Here is a 17,823-nt window from a genome sequence, read left to right as displayed (position 1 = left end):
GAGGATCCCTGGGTGGCTTAGCAGTTTGGCGCCTGCCTTCGGCTCAGGTCGTGATCCTGGAATCCCAGGATCGAGTCCCGCATCAGGCTCCCGGCATGGAGCCTGCTTCTCCCTCTGCTTGTGTCTCTGTCTCTTTCTCTGTCTCTCTCTCTCTCTGTGTGTCTTTCATGAATAAATAAATAAAATCTTTTAAAAAATAAAATAAAACTAATTGCTAATAATTGTAAATTATTGGTTTAGGAGATAAATACATTATTCTTCACATTCTGAATACAGAATTTTTAATTTTCTTGAAAACATTTTGAGAGGTAACTTGTTTTTAGCAATAGGAATACTTCCTTTTTAACTTCACAGCTTACAGTATTACCTAAAAAATTTTTAGGCACAGGAACTAAAAGGTAGAACTAACCCAAGTGTTCATCAAGAGATGAATAGATAGATAAACCATAGTATATATGTACAGTGGAATATTACCCAGTTATGAAAAAGAATGAAATTTTGATACATACTATAACTTGAGTGATAATAAGCTGGATGCAAGAAGACAAATATTGCATAATTCCACTTTTATGAAATTTCTAGAATAGGCAGTTCATAAACCACGCAAAGTAGATTAGTGGTTACCAGGGACTGAGTAGAGTATAAAATGAAGAGTTTTGGTTAACAGATACAATTTCCATTTGGGTGATGGAAAAGTTTTGGAAATGGCGGTGGTTGCACAAGATTGGGAATATAATTAATGCCACTGAATTGTACATTTAAAAATGGTTGAACTGGCAAATTATATATATGTTTTACTACACAAACACACACAAAAAGTGATTAAGAATGATTTAGTTATGGGACTCATGGGTGGCTCCGTGGTTGAATGTCTGCCATTGGCTCAGGTCATGATTCCAGGGTCCCAGGATAGAGTCCCACATCAGGCTTCCTGTGGGGAGCCTCCCTCTCCCTTTGCCAATGTCTCTGTCTCTCTCTGTGTGTTTCTCATGAATAAATAAAATCTTAAAAAAAAAAAGAATGACTTAGTAACAAAGATTATTCCCACAATTAGTTGGTTGCTGCTTAATTGACTTCCTCTTCAGTTAATAAACTAAGGCATATATAAGGAAAGACATCGTTCTTAAAATTTCTACAGTTATTTTTTGGTTACTTACTTCGGACAATGGCAGAAGTATTATAAATGTATTTTTAAGATATATTATTGCTGGGAATCCCTGTGTGGCTCAGCAGTTTAGTGCCGTCTTCGGCCCAGGGTGTGATCCTGGAGACCTAGGATGGAGTCCCATGTCGGGCTCTCTGCATGGAGCCTACTTCTCCCTCTGCCTGTGTCTCTGCCTCTCTCTCTGTGTCTTTCATGAATAAATAAATAAAATCTTTAAAAAAAAGAAAAGATATATTATTGCTTTGAAAACCCAAGAGCCAAAAAAAATAAAAATAAAAATCAAGAGCCTTAGAATAATTCATTTTTTCCTGCTTTTTAAAATAATTAATCCTTTTTATTTTCTGTATAATAAGTAGGATATAAATCTAACCTCATACATTTCCTGATCCTAAATCTGTTGTACTGTGGTATACACTGAGAGAATAATGTTTCCTGATTCTAATTATGTTGAAAAGAAAATGTCAGCATTCATAATTTTTGTTTTTTGCTTTTTAAAATTATGTCTTTAAGATAAATTGAACAAGTTATCTTTAAATTTTCTTGAAAGCTCAAGTGAACTGTATTTGTTCACCTGAAATAGTATTGTTTATTTCTTTGTCTAGGAGGAAGAAAATTACAGAGAAGAGGGAGATCCTAGAACAAGAGCATCGGATCCACAGTCTCCACCACAAGTGTCTCGTCATAAATCACACTATCGTAATCGAGAACACTTTGCTACTATACGGACGGCATCACTGGTATGTTCTTCCCCTGATTAGAAATACATTTTTTATTTTGAACTGTGGCACCTGTACTAAAGAATAACTGTATCTTATTTTTTTGTATTTGAGGTTTATTTTTCAAAATACTCATTTAACATTTAAGTGCCTCTTATGAGAAAGATATACAGAATACTCTGAGATGTTAAACTAGTAATGTCTTCAAGACATACACAAATAACTAATGTGTTAGAATATATTAAATGCTTATGAGGGCTAGAAGGTACTAAATAGTAATTCAGATTACTTTTGATTTGAGGTATAAAGGAAATATTTATAAAACAAATTGTTTACGGATGCTTAGGTGGCTCAGTCACTTAAGCATCCCACTCTTGGTTTTGACTCAGGTCATGATCTCATGGTCCTGAGATCAAGCCCCAAGTGGAGCTCTGCGCTTAGCACAGAGTCTGCCTGAGATTCTTTCCCTTCCCTCTCCCTTCCTCTCTGCTCACACATGCTCGCTCGATTTCTCTCTCAAATAAATATAGAGATAGATAGATACGTAGATACATAGATATATAGATAGAATCAATCCTTTAAAAAATAATAAAAAATAAAACAAATTGAACTTTAATAGTTTGTTGATTTTAAGCATAGAGAGGAAGAAAAAATGTTATTTCTAAGAATTAACAGTAAAGAAATACTAAAGCTAACCAAAATGAGGGGAAATGTTCGGGAAATGGCGAGTAATTCAATTTAGTGTATTCAAAGTATAGTTCTTCTGATTTCCCAAATAACAATAAAAGTGGATTATGGGGGCAGCCCGGTTTAGCACCACCTTTAGCCCAGGGCCTGATCCTGGAGACCCAGGATCGAGTTCCACGTCGGGCTCCCTGCATGGAGCCTGCTTCTCCCTCTGCCTGTGTCTCTGCCTCTCTCTCTCTTTCTGTCTCTCGTGATTAAATAAATAAAATCTTTTTTAAAAAAAGGTGGATTATAAATGATGCCCTATTTGCTCAGTCAGTAGAACATGTGACCCTTGATCTTAGGGATGTAAGTTAGAACCCCACATTGGGTATGAGAGATTACTATTTAAAAATGGATCATGTGTCCTTCACAAGGATATTGTTTTAGTAGGCTACTTATTATCCTAATCAATCAGATAAGTAGGACCAAAACATGATAAAGAATACTAGGGATAAAAAGAAATTAAGATATCCTAGGAAAAGCAGGCTGTTAGAAAATCTAACAGGAATATAAAAGATATATCCGAGAGAAAAATTATCTGAGTTTATCAACTACATAAGCAGATTTTATAAATCCCATGCAGTGGCCCATGAATCTGTATGACATGGAATCAAGAATGTCATCCTCCATCCTGAGGAATCAAGTCATTCTTGCTATTCTGTAACATGTAAATAACTTTTTGAACAGAGCAAGTAGCAAAGATTGCTTGACTTTTTTTTTTCTCATGACTATTTTAATAAATATTAACTATTTATAAATAGTTAATATTTTAATAAATATTAATGACTATTTTAATAAATACCGAGAGAGGTATTACCTAAAGAGAGGCTAATTCGTGTGATTTTGTGACTTGGTATATATTAAATGTTTCTCAAACAAATTCTGTCCCAGTTTCTGGCTCCTTCAAATTAATTAGGGACACACTTTTTTTTTTTCCTGGAGTATAGTTACCATACAATGTTATATTAATGTCAGTGTACAACATAGTAATTTGACAGTTACATGCATTACTCAGTGCTCACCACAATAAGGATAGTCACCATCTGTCACCATACAATGCTATTCACATTATTGACTATTTTCCCTGTGTATACTTTTCATCTCCATAACTTGTTTATTTTATAACTGGAAGTTTATACCTCTTAATCCCTATCACTTATTTCACCCATCCCGCCATCCACTGGTTTGTTTTGTGTATTTTAAGTCTGTTGATTTTTTTTTAAAGATTTTATTTATTTAAAAAAAAAAAGACTTTATTTATTTATTTATTGGGGAGAGAGAGAGAAAAATAAAAAAGGGAAAGAGGGAGACTCTAAGGCGGACTCCATGCTGAGTATGGCCTGATGTGGGGCTCGATTCCAGGACCCCAAAATCATGATCTGAGCTGAAACCAAGAGTCAGATGCTTACCTGAACATGCCTGCCACCCAAGTGCCTCAAGAGTCTGTTGGTTTTTGTTTATTTGTTCATTTGTTTTCTGGATTCTACATGTAAGTGAAATCATATGGTACTTTTCTTTCTTTGATTTATTTCACTTAGTATAATACCCTCTAAGTTTATCCGTGTTGTTGCAAATGCCAAGATCTTCTTTTCTATGGCTAATATTCCATTTTGTATGTAATATACCACATGTGCTTTATCCATTCATTTATTGGTGGACACTTGGTTGTTTCCATATCATGACTATTGTAAATACTACTGCAATGAACATAGGGGTGTTTTTAATATCTTTTTAAATTGATGTTTTCTATTTCTTTTTTCTTTCTTTTTCTTTTCTTTTCTTTTTCTTTTTTTTAATTTTTTAAAAATTTTTTTAATTTATTTATGATAGTCACACACAGAGAGAGAGAGAGAGAGAGAGAGGCAGAGACACAGGCAGAGGGAGAAGCAGGCTCCATGCACCGGGAGCCCGACGTGGGATTCGATCCCAGGTCTCCAGGATCGCGCCCTGGGCCAAAGGCAGGCGCTAAACCGCTGCGCCACCCAGGGTTCCCTCTTTTTCTTTTTTTTAAGAGACAGAGTGAGGGGAGGGAGGGTCACAGGGAAGAGGGAAAGGAACTTAAGGCTTTTCTGGCCAGTGCAGAGCCCAGTGCAGGGTTTGATCTCAAATCTTGAGATCATGACCTGAGCCGAAATGAAGAGTTGGATGCTTACCCAACAGAACTTTTCTATTTTTCAGAGTTTTCTCCCCAGAGAGAACCCAGAGGGTTTTTCCCCCCCTTGGGTAAATAATAGTAGTGGAATTAATGGAACATAGGGTGTTTGTATTTTTTAATTTTTTAAGAACCTCCATACTGGGGATCCCTGGGTGGCGCAGTGGTTTAGCGCCTGCCTTTGGCCCAGGGCGCGATCCTGGAGACCCGGGATCGAATCCCACGTCAGGCTCCCGGTGCATGGAGCCTGCTTCTCCCTCTGCCTGTGTCTCTGCCTCTCTCTCTCTCTGTGACTATCATAAAATAAATAAAAAAAAAAAAAAAAAAAATAAAGCTCTTAAGAACCTCCATACTGTTTCCCACAGTGGGATCATGACCTGAGCTGAAGGCAGATGCTTATCCAGCTGAGCCACCCTGGCACCTCAGATGTTCATCTTTTTTTTTTTTTTTTTTTTAATTTATTTATTTATGATAGGCACACAGTGAGAGAGAGAGGCAGAGACACAGGCAGAGGGAGAAGCAGGCTCCATGCACCGGGAGCCCGACATGGGACTCGATCCCGGGTCTCCAGGATCACGCCCTGGGCCAAAGGCAGGCACCAAACCGCTGCGCCACCCAGGGATCCCAGATGTTCATCTTTTTAATATTGATTTGTATTGATTTGTATATGTTCTTTATAAAACCTGTTTATGGGGGGCAGCCCCGGTGGCGCAGCGATTTAGTGCTGCTTGCAGCCCAGGGTGTGATCCTGGAGACCCTGGATCGAGTCCTACGTCAGGCTCTCTGCATGGAGCCTGCTTCTCCCTCTGCCTGAGTCTCTGCCTCACTCTCTCTATATCTCTATGAATAAATAAATAAAATCTAAAAAAAAAAAAAAACCTGTTTATGGTATTATATCTCGTGTATGTCTTGCCAATATTTTTTTCTTCATCTGTAATTTACCTGTTCTTTTCCTAGATGATGAGAAATTAAAATTTTTTAGTTTTAAAATCAATTATAATAATCCAATTAAAAAATTAATAAAGGAGGGGCACCAACCAACTGGGTGGTACAGTTGGTTAAGCAACCAATTCTTAGTTTCAGCTCAAGTCATGATTTCAAAGCAGTGAGATTGAGCCCTGTCTTGTGCTCAGTGCTGATTCTGCTTAGAATTCTTCCTCTCCCTCTGCCCCTCCTCACTACATGCTCTCTCTCTATCTATCCACCTCCCCCAAAACAAAGTTTTTTTTTAAGTGCATAAAACGGGGTGCCTGACTGGCTCAATTAATTGTCTGACTCTTGATTTCAGCTCAGGTCATGATCTCAGGGTTGTAACATGAGATCAAGCCCCAAGTCAGGCTCACACTGGGTGTGGAACCTGCTTAAGATTCTCTCTCCACACCTCCTCCCTTAAAAAAATGAATAAAGGTCTTGAAATAGACATTTCTCCAAAAAAGGTATACAAATGGCCAATTAGTTATTAGGGAAATGCAAATCAAAACCACAATGAGGGACTACCTCATACCCACTAGGATGCCTTTTTAAAAAAAGAAAAATAGGGACACCTGGGTGGGTCAGTGGTTGAGCATCTGCCTTTACCTCAGGTTGTGATCCCGGGGTTCTGGGATCAAGTCCTGCATCGGGCTCCCTTCAGGGAGCCTGCTTCTCCCTCTGCCTGTGTCTCTGCCTCTTGTCTCTGTGTCTCTCATGAATAATTAAATAAAATTTTTCAAAATAAACAAAGATAAAAAGAAAGAAAAATAGTTATCAGAGAGCATACAGAGAAAGTAGAACTCTTCTTGTATGTTTCTGGTAATATGTATGTAATAAGAGTGTAATTGTGTATATGTAATACAATTGTAATATGATTCAGTTTCTGTGGAAAATAGTTGACAGTTCCTCAGAAAATTAAACATAGAATTATCATATGGGGATCCCTGGGTGGCGCAGCGGTTTGGCGCCTGCCTTTGGCCTAGGGCGCGATCCTGGAGACCCGGGATCGAATCCCACATCGGGCTCCCTGCATGGAGCCTGCTTCTCCCTCTGCCTATGTCTCTGCCTCTCTCTCTCTCTCTGTGTGACTATCATGAATAAATAAATAAAATCTTTAAAAAAAAAAAAAAAAAAGAATTATCATATGACTCAGCAATTCTGTTCTTACATATATACCCAAAGAATCAAAAACTGGTATTCAAACAAGTACATGTACACACATATACATAATAGCACTATTCACAATAGCCATATCCATCAGCAGATGAATGATAAATTATGGTATATACATACAATATAATATTATTCAGCTATAAAAAAAGGAATGAAACACTGATACATGCTTACAACATGGATGAACCTTGAAAACATGCTAAATGAAGGAAGCCAGGCATAAAAGTTATATATTATATGACTATATGAAGTATCCAAAATAGATATGACTCCATAGAGATAGAAAATAAATTGGTCTCTTCCCAGGAGAGACTGGGGATTTTCTTCTTAAATGATAAAAACATTTTGTAACTAGATAAATATGGTACTTGTATACCATTGTGAATATACTAACTACTATTGAGTTGTTCACTTTGAAATGATTAATTTGGGATTTCCGGGTGGCTCAGTCAGTTAAGAGTCAGACTCTTTCAGCTCAGGTCATGCTCCCAGAGTCCTGGGATCCCACCCCCACATTGGGCTCTGCACTCAGCAGAGAGTCTACTTGAGGATTCTCTTCCTCTCTCCTTGCCCTTCCCTACACTTGCTCACACACTTGTGTATGCTTTCTCTAAGGTAAATAAATAAATATTTTTTAAAAATGATTAATTTTTAGGGGCACCTGGCTGGCTCAGTTGGAAAAGCATGTGACTCATGATCTTGGGTTTGTAAGTTTATGCCTCACATTGGAGGTAGAGATTATTTAAATAAATAAAATTTCAAAAAATATCAAATGACTGAATTCATATATATATATATATATATATATATATATTTAAAGATTTTATTTATTTATTTATTCATGAGAGACACAGAGAGAGAGAGAGAAGCAGAGACAGAGGAAGAAGCAGGCTCCACGCAGGGAGCCCAATGTGGGACTTGATCCCGGGTCTCCAGGATCACGCCTTGGGCTGAAGGCAGATGCCCAACCGCCGAGCCACCCAGGCATCCCATGACTGAATTCATATTATGTGAATTTTACCTCCTTTTAAGAATCTAGTTTATACATTTTTTCTTCCAAATTTTTATTTAAATTCTAGTTGGTTAACATATAGCAAAATATTGATTTCAGGAATAGAATTTAGTGTAGTGCGTGGGTGGCTCAGTTGGTTGGACATCTGCCTTGGGCTTGGGTCGTGATCCTGGGATCCTGGGTTTGAGCCCCCCGTCAGGCTTCCTGCTTGGTGGGAAGCCTGCTTCTCCCTTTCCTCTCTGCTCGTGCTTTCTCTTGCTACCTCTGTCTCTGTCTCTCTCAAATAAATAAATGGAATCTTTTTTTAAAAAAAAGTAGAATTTAGTGATTCGTCACTTAAATATAACACCCAGTACTCATCATAACAAGTGCCCTCCTTAATCCTCATCACCCACTTAGCCTGTCCCCCAATCATATCTCTCCATCAACCCTTAGTTTGTTCTCTGTAAAGAGTCTCTTATGGTTTGCCTCCCCTTCTCTCTTATTTCCCTTCCCATATGTTCATCTGTTTTGTTTCGTAAATTGCACATAGGAATGAAACCATACAGTGCTTGTCTTTTTGACTTATTTTGCTTAGCATAATACACTTTAGCTCGATCCACATTGTTGGGAATGGCAAGGCTTCATTATTTTTGATGGCTGAGTAGTATCCCTGTGTGTGTGTGTGTTTGTGTGTGTGTGTGTGTGTGTGTGTATGTCTGTGTGTCTGTGTGTGTATCATGTCGTGTTTAACCATTCATAAGTCGATGGACGTTTAGGCTCTTTCCATAGTTTGGCTATTAAATTTTTTTCTTTATAGCCAGTGCCTTTTGTGTCCACCAGGAAATATTTGCTTACCCCAAGATTTTGATGGTAGTCCATGTCTTCTTTTGCTTTATGATTCTGAGTTTTATGTTTCGGTCAGATGATTCTTTTCAAATTAATTTTTTAATAGAGTGATACTGGAGTTAAGGTTTATTTTTTATACAGGGAACCAGTTGTTTCAACAGGATTTGGTAAAAAATACTTTCCTTTTTAAAATTTTTAAATTTTTTTGCTTTTTTTAATTAACCTGAATTTTTGGTAGAAAATCCAGTTGACTGAGTATATGTGGATCTGTTTCTCAATTTTATTCAATTCCTTTTATCTAGTCAATCTGTCCTTAACACCAACACTGTACTGTTTTGATTGCTAAAGTGTTTGTCTTCCAACATTTTTTTTCTCCTCAAGATTGTTTTGGACCTTCTTGGCCCTTTACATTCCCACATAAATTTTAGAATCAAGTTGTTTATTTCTTCAAAAGACCTGCTGGAAATTAATTAATTAATTAATTAATTAATTTATTTATTTATTTATTTTTACCTGCTGGAAATTTAATTGAAAAATACTAACTGGAATCTCTTAAATTTATTGCCTGCTTTGTTAATAACAGAGTGGTCTAAAATGCTTTTGAAAGAAATGTTTTGCTTTATTTTGTTCTTTTCTGTCAATCTTTTGTATGTCTAGGTTACAAGGCAAATGCAAGAACATGAGCAGGACTCTGAGCTTAGAGAACAGATGTCTGGCTATAAGAGAATGAGGCGGCAACATCAAAAGCAATTGATGACTCTGGAAAATAAGCTAAAGGCTGAGATGGATGAACATCGCCTCAGATTGGACAAAGATCTTGAAACTCAGCGTAACAATTTTGCTGCAGAAATGGAGAAACTGATCAAGAAACATCAGGCTGCTATGGAAAAAGAGGTAGCTGTTTCACTATTATTTGTTCTAGCTTGTGACCATCCCAGAATTAACCAAGATAACATATTGATGTTAGAGTATCTCTTTCCCAGAACCAAGCAAATCAATTGGAGAAACATTTATTTAACATGTATAATTCCCAGTACTGGGTCTGGGAACCAATAGACATGGGATTATTTCTTCACACTTGGTAGATTTATAGTGTCACAGTGGGTAAGTCAATCATCTGTTCTGGCCTCAGGTACTCTGGTTATCTGAAGAGTTTGATAAATCACCCATTAGTAACTTGGTTCAGATCTCAAAATATCACTTGTGATTCCTTTCTCTGTATATTTTTTGGAAACTGTCCTTAAATTTATAGTGGCATTCTTATATCAGAGAATAATTGAAGATTAATATAGAGGGAATGTTAGAGATTACAAATTATTCATATTAAGGTTTAGCCCATTTGTTTATTTACAGATAAGAGTCATTCTACTAAATGATAAAAGCGAATTTTTTTAGTATTCTTATTATCTGAAACCTTTTCTTATTAAGGTTTTTGATGTCCCATCAGTTTCATTTTATTTTGATAATCATTTCTGTCAAGTAAAATGTAAACTTCTCAGTAAGTTTACAGGATATCTTCAAATATGCCTGGCTAGTTCCACATTGAGGCATTAATTCATAGCTATCCTGTTCACCCTTCCCCCCCTAAAAGAACCATTCTCTTATAATAGTAGAGAATTTAACAAAATAATTTATTGTATAAATAAACAATTGATTTTGAAATAATTTGGTGAAAGAATTATCCTGTTGTTCATTGGATAGTATTTTTTAATAACTTAGGAAGAGGTAGATGGTAGCATATTTAGGAAAGCAATTCATGAAATGAGATGTAGAATGTGGTTAGAATTCTGTTTAAAATATATATATGCAAAAAATATATATACATATATAAAATAAAAAATATATATGCATGGAAAAAATTAGGAAGGGTATATACCAAAATGTTTATATTGGTTATCTCTGGGTGCTAAAATCGTGTAATATTTTCCTTCTTTGTGTTTTTCTATACTTCCTAAATGTTCTACAATGATACGTGTTGCATATATCATCAGAACTAAGGAGTGCCTGGCTTGGCAAGAGTTGGAATTATGACTCATGATCTTGGGGTTGTAAGTTTAAGCCCCATGTTGGGTGTAGAAATTACTTAAAAATAAAATCTTAAAAAAGAAATTCAGTATGATACATATGTCTAACATTCAATATTTCCATATCAATATATAAATAAAAGGTCAAATTTTAATTTAAAGATGAAAATATTACATTATTTTGTATACAAATCAACAAAGATAAGTCATGTTCGAATCATATTTGTAGATAAATGTGTGTTTGGTTTTTTATTGGAGGGAGGACATACTCCTATTAGATGGAAAAGAAAAAAAAGGTGAAAGCATTCTGACCCTGTACAAGATCAACATTGTAAAGACAGGTGGCTCAGTGGTTTGGCACCACCTTTGGCCCAGGGCGTGATCCTGGAGACCCAGGATCGAGTCCCGCGTCAGGCTCCCTGCATGGAGCCTGCTTCTCCCTCTGCCTGTGTCTCTGCCTCTCTCTCTCTCTCTCTTCTGTCTCTCATGAATAAGTGAATAAAATCTTGAAAAAAAAATTTTAAAGACAAGTTCCATTTTATTGGTTCTCTGAAATTCAAGTAAGGATGCTAAGTACTTCAGAAACGAGTATTGCACATGTTAACTGCCAAAAATTTAAATAAAAATTAAAAATAAATAAAAATTTTAAAGGATGCTGAGTAATAAGTATAAATAATTTGTTGGATATTCTCTTTTTGGTAATACTTATATTCATTTTCTGTTCATGGGGAAAAATAGTATCCTTGGTAATGTGTATTAAACTGCTGCTTTAAATCTATCAACCTAACTAATTTGGTCCTTTTTTAACTTTTTCTATAGGCTAAAGTGATGGCCAATGAGGAGAAAAAATTTCAGCAACATATTCAGGCACAACAGAAGAAAGAACTAAACAGTTTTTTGGAGTCCCAGAAAAGAGAATATAAACTTCGAAAAGAACAGCTTAAGGAGGTATTTATTTTATAAACATTTTATTTATTTTATTTTATTTTATTTTATTTTATTTTATTTTATTTTATTTATTTTATTTATTCATAAGAGACACAGAGAGAGAGAGAGAGAGAGAGATTGAGAGAGAGGCAGAGACATAGGCAGAGGGAGAAGCAGGCTCCATGCAGAGAGCCCATGTGGGACTCGATCCTGGGACTCCAGGATTATGCCCTGGGCCGAAGGCAGGTGCTAAACCACTGAGCCACCCAGGGATCCCCAAGATAAATTTGTCTTATGTTGTTTGTCACCATGAAATGTGTATCAGTTTGAATGAAGACATTATTATAATCAATAACTCTTCAATGGACTGAGATCCTCAGTTGAGGAGCCCTAAGAAGAATCCTTTGAAAACATAAGTTATTTTATTTAAGGTAGCTTTCTTAAGCACCTATTTAGTAACTGACTGATTCGAAATAAAAATATGTGAGCTGTGAAAAAAAAGCCACACATTTCTTTCTTTAAAAATAAACCGTTCCGGGATCCCTGGGTGGCGCAGCGGTTTGGCGCCTGCCTTTGACCCGGGGCGCGATCCTGGAGACCCGGGATCGAGTCCCGCGTCGGGCTCCCGGTGCATGGAGCCTGCTTCTCCCTCTGCCTGTCTCTGCCTCTCTCTCTCTCTCTCTCTCTCTCTCTCTCTGTGACTATCATAAATAAAAAAAATAAAAATAAAAATAAATAATAAAATAAACCATTCCTTCCTGCATGAAGCCTGCTTCTCCCTGGGCCTGTGTCTCTGCCTCTCTCTGTGTGTGTGTCTCTCATGAATAAGTAAATAAAAAAATCTTTAAAAATTTAAAAAATAAAGAATAAAAAATAAACCATTCCTAAAAAAATAAAAAATAAAAAAAATTAAAAACCATTCTTGGGCGGCCCCAGTGGCTCAGTGGTTTAGTGCCACCTTTGGCCCAGGGTGTGATCCTGGGGACCTGGGATCGAGTCCCAATTTGGGCTCCCTGCATTGGGCCTGCTTCTCCCTCTGCCTGTGTCTTTGCCTCTCTCTCTCTCTCTCTCTTTCTGTGTCTCTCATGAATAAATAAATAATATCTTAAAAAAGTAAAAACAAATCATTCCTGGGGTGCCTGGGTGGCTCAGTTGGTTGGTGTCTGACTCTTGCTTTCAGCTAGGATTGTGGTCTCAAGCTCCATGCTCAGCAGAGAGTCTGCATGAGATTCTCTCCCTCTGCCCCTTCCCCATTCACATGCACATTCTCTAAGATGAATAAATCCTTAAATAATTCTTTAGGTGTATAGTGCATGTGTGTGTGTGTGTGTGTGTGTGTGTGCATTCAAAATCATGATTCTCAGTATAGAGGAAAGGACATAGTAGACTTTTGGTGGGGAAATTTCCTGGCAGAAGATTTTGAGAAAGGGGCACCTGGGTGTCTCAGTGGTTGAGTATCTGCTGTTGTCTCAGGTTGTGATCTGGGGTCCTGAGATTGAGTCCTGCATCAGGCTCCCTGCGGGGAGCCTGCTTCTCTTTCTGCCTATGTCTTTGCCTCTCTCTCTCTCTCTCTGTGTCTCTCATGAATAAATAAATAAAATCTTAAAAAAAAAAAAAGATTTTGGGGCAGCCCAGGTGGCTCAGCGGTTTAACACCACCTTCAGCCTAGGGCCTAATCCTGGAGACCCAGGATCGAGTCCCACGTCGGGCTCCCTGCGGGGAGCCTGCTTCTCCCTCTGCCTGTATCTCTGCCTCTCTCTCTCTCCCTGTGTCTCTCATGAATAAATAAATAAAATCTTTAAAAAAATAGATTTTGAGAAAGACACCAGGTGATTCTCAAGAAACAAAACAGAGGATAACAGGGGAAGGGAAGGAAAAATAAAAGAAAATGAAATCAGAGGGAGATAAACCATGAGAGACACTTAAATACAGAAAACAATTGCTGGAGGGAAAGGGAAGAGATTGGGGTAACTGGGTGATGGGCATTAAGGAGGGAACATGATACAATGAGCGCAGGATGTTATTTGCAACTGATGAATTACTGAACTCCACATCTGAAATTAATGATGCCACTATTTGTTAACTGAATTTATAAGTAAAAAAAAAAAAATACCAGGTGATTCTCTGTGTGCCTGTATTACTCTACACTACTCATGTAGTGTGTGTACATATACACCCTTATTTGAGAACTACTAATTTATCTGCTTTTTATTTTTATGTGTTTGAATATCTTATGAATTTCAGTTATAAAGAATTGGTCTCTTTCTTGAATAACAGGAAGGACCATAAGGTTAGTATCTCTGAAAAATCTGTTTAGACTTAGGAAAGATGACTGATTTGTATTCTCTGCAATATTGATGGCTTTTTATGGGTTGAAAATATACTAGTGGGATCTCTGGGTGGCTCAGCAGTTTTTAGTTCCTGCTTTCAGCCCAGGGCATGATCCTGGAGTCCTGGGATCGAGTCCCACATCAGGCTCCCTGCATGGAACCTGCTTCTCCCTCTGCTTGTGTCTCTGCCTCTCTCTCTCTCTTCCTCTCTCTCTCTCTCTCTCTGTCTCTAATGAATAAATAAAGTCTTTAAAAAAAAAAAAAAAGAAAATATACTAGTATTAATTTAACATCCTAGAGTTTGCCTGGGTATATGATGAATGTTTTCATCTTGCCCAATACAAACATGTTTTCATGTAGATAGTTATTGAGATGATACTTAAAATGCTATAGAAAAGCATTGTTTTTTATTTGTTCATGGTTATTAATGCTTAGTATTAAATACCACTTCTAAAAAAGGTCTCTATTCTCCCATGGTTTTGTTGATTTTCCATTTAATTTCCAAGTCTTTTGGGACGCCTGGGTGGCTCAGTGTTTGTCTGCCTTCGGCTCAGGTTGTGATTCTATGGTCCTGGGATCAAGTCCTGCATCAGACTTTCCCTAGGGAGTCTGCTTTTCCCTCTGCCTATTTCTGCCTCTCTCTGTCTCTCTATGAATAAATAAATAAAATATTTTTAAAATAATAATTTCCAAGACTTTTATATTGAGTACATCCATAATCTTGCCAAAAGCTTGATTTTTAGAATGCTAAAAACCAAGTGAGACATAACTGTATTTTATTTTTACTTTTTTATTTTTATTTTTTTAAGATTTATTTATTTATTCATGATAGACAGAGAGAGAGAGAGAGGCAGAAACACAGACAGAGGGAGAAGCAGACTCCATTGCCGGGAGCCCGACACAGGACTCGATCCCGGGACCCCAGGATTGCGCCCTGGGCCAAAGGCAGACGCTAAACCGCTGAGCCACCCAGGGATCCCCCCCAACTGTATTTTAGCCTTAATTTTAATTTATATATGATTTCTACCTGAAAACACTACCTTCTATCTCTTCTTGGGAATGATTTAAAGAAAGATGTTTTATTTCATTTACTTCATTATGTATTTTTGAATCATCATAAGTGTAACTGTGCAAAGCCAAAAGGTATGCATGTTTTCTAATGTACTTTTATCTTTCCCTGTCCTAATTCACTGGTAACTCAAGAAGAAGGAAACTATTACCTGCCTCCTGAAGGTCAGTGCCCTGCCTGAGCACTAGAGAGGACACAAGTTAAATACTGTGTTTTAAATTTACCAGCTACCGGGCAGTCCCGGTGGCGCAGCGGTTTAGCGCCGCCTGCAGCCCAGGGCGTGATCCTGGAGACCTTGGATCAAGTCCCACGTCAGGCTCTCTGTATGATGCCTGCTTCTCTCTCTGCCTGTGTTTCTGCCTCTCTCTCTCTCTGTCTCTATGAATAAATAAATAAAATATTTTTTAAAAACCCTCTTAAAAAAATAAATAAATAAATTTACCAGCTACCAAATTTTATAGTAACTGTATTCATGTAGTCAATTTTTATGTATTTTAAACTGAGTTTTTATTTTGCTAGGAACTGAATGAAAACCAGAGCACCCCAAAAAAAGAAAAACAAGAGTGGCTTTCAAAGCAGAAGGAGAATATACAGCATTTCCAAGCAGAGGAAGAGGCTAATCTTCTTCGACGACAAAGGCAATACCTAGAGCTAGAATGCCGTCGCTTCAAGAGAAGAATGTTACTTGGACGCCATAACTTGGAGCAAGACCTTGTCAGGGAGGTATGTTTGAATGGTGTGATATCAGAAGTAGGTCTGCCACATCCCAGTTGCAAGGCCTTTGCACTCGTAATTCCCTTGGCCTAACTCTTTCTTCCCCAGATATTCAATCCACATGGCTTGCTTTCTCGTTTTATTCTTCTTTCTACTTCTTTCTTTTTACACATACACACTTTCTGGGGGAAGTCTCTCTCCCCAGTTAGAATGGAAATTATATGAAGCCACAGGTTTTATTCAGGTCTTTATATTCCTAGTATCTGGTCCATAGTTGGATATAATATTAATATTTATTTAATAAATATTAAATCATGAATAATGAAGGAAGTATTAATTTTTAAATATGAGAAAATTAATTGGATAATTTATGCCTTCTGATCTGAAGTGAGTGCCATGAATTGTGTGTTACCATTTAACATTGTTATAATCATGTAATTATTAACTAGGCAAATGTGGAAACTCTCATCACAATGAAAATGATTATTTTTATTATCAGGGACACCTATGAACATAGATAAATTTATTTCCAAGGTGGCATAAAATAAGCTTTAAGTATAGCACAACTGTTCAAATTCAGTAATAATTATTAGAATTTTGAGTTAAAACAGTTGTATCAATTAGATAAGAATAATTTAAAAGGCTGGTAACATGGAGAGTTGGGTAGTGTTGATAAGTATAAACTAATACTGCCTCTTTGGAGCATAATTCAGCAATAGCTTTTTTATTTATTTATTTTTAGAGAGAGCATAAGGAGGGTAGGAGCAGAGGGAGAAATAGTGAGACAATCTAAGCAGGCTTCACACCCAGTGCAGAGCCCAACCCAGACTTGATCTCACGACCCCGATCAGGATCATGACCTGAGCTGAAATCAAAAGTCGGAGGCTTAACTGAGCCACCCAGGTGCCCCCAGTGGTAGTTTGTAAAACTTAATATACACCTATATTTTTACCCACCAAATCCACTTCTGGAACTGTATCTTAAAGAAATAATAATATGATTATATGATGCATCATGCATGAGTATTGCCTGAAAATTTACTTAAAGCAAAAGAATGGAAAAATTATAGAATTGTAAAGCAGAAGCTTACTATTGAAACTTAAAAAGTCCTTTATGTACTGATCTGGTTGGGATATATGTCCATTATATTTTTAGTTGAAGAAAGCATATTACATGTCTATAACGTATATTGGTATTCAGTATTAAAACTGTATGTTTTGTATAATAGACATGTCACGATAAGCATGGGGGTAATTTTGGGAAGCTTTTGCACCATACTGTTGGCCTCTGGAGAAATAGTTTGCAGAGGCAAAGGAGGCAACTTTGATTTTGACTGCGTGGGGTGGGGGGTGTACACTTGTTGTTTGTTTGGTTTTTTTTTCACTTGTTCTTTTTAATCTGAAAAAAATGTATCAAGCATGATGTGCTCAGTATTATTCTGAGTGAGGCCTATTTATGAACTTATTTCATCCTCACATTAAATCTATGAAATAACTATATTATCTCCATTTGAAAAGTGATGAAGCTGAAGCAGAGAGTTTAGTTTTTAATTTAATATGATCTTTTTTTTTAAAGATATATTCATTTATTCATGAGAGACAGAGAGAGAGAGAGAGAGAGAGGCAGGCAGAGACACAGGCAGAGGGAGAAGCAGTCTCCCCACCAGGAGCCCAATGAGGAACTCTATCTCGGATCCCGAGATCACGACCTGAGCTGAGGGCAGGCAACCAACCGCTGAGCCCACCCAGGCATCCCTAATTTAATCTTTTTAAAAGATTTTATTTATTTATTTGTCTGTTTGTTTGTTTGTTTGTTTATATTTATGAGAGACACAGGCAGAGAAATAGGCAGAGGGAGAAGGAGGCTCCCTATGGGGAGCCTGATGCAAGACTCGATCTCAGGACCCCACAGTCACGACCTGAGGCAAAGGCAGATGCTCACCCACTGAGACACCTAGATGCCCTTGAAGCAGAGAGTTTAAATGACTCACCTAAGGATTTGCTGCTCATAAA

The 17,823-nt window shown here is 37.2% G+C and overlaps 1 protein-coding gene across 2 annotated transcripts in view; it reads left to right on the top strand.

Annotated features, from left to right (window-relative positions):
• Positions 1–17,823, top strand: part of TAOK1 (TAO kinase 1) — a 158,677-nt gene that overhangs the window by 114,320 nt on the left and 26,534 nt on the right. For both annotated transcript variants that reach the window (XM_072779213.1, XM_072779212.1), the window contains exons 13-16: positions 1,768–1,902; positions 9,405–9,641; positions 11,591–11,719; positions 15,617–15,820. In XM_072779213.1, coding sequence (XP_072635314.1) covers positions 1,768–1,902; positions 9,405–9,641; positions 11,591–11,719; positions 15,617–15,820 — 705 coding nt within the window. The remainder of the gene's footprint in view (positions 1–1,767; positions 1,903–9,404; positions 9,642–11,590; positions 11,720–15,616; positions 15,821–17,823) is intronic.

This window comes from Canis lupus, chromosome 16 (genome assembly GCF_048164855.1).
Source record: "Canis lupus baileyi chromosome 16, mCanLup2.hap1, whole genome shotgun sequence".
Classification (NCBI taxonomy): domain Eukaryota; kingdom Metazoa; phylum Chordata; class Mammalia; order Carnivora; family Canidae; genus Canis; species Canis lupus.
This window is presented reverse-complemented; position numbering and strand designations above follow the sequence as displayed.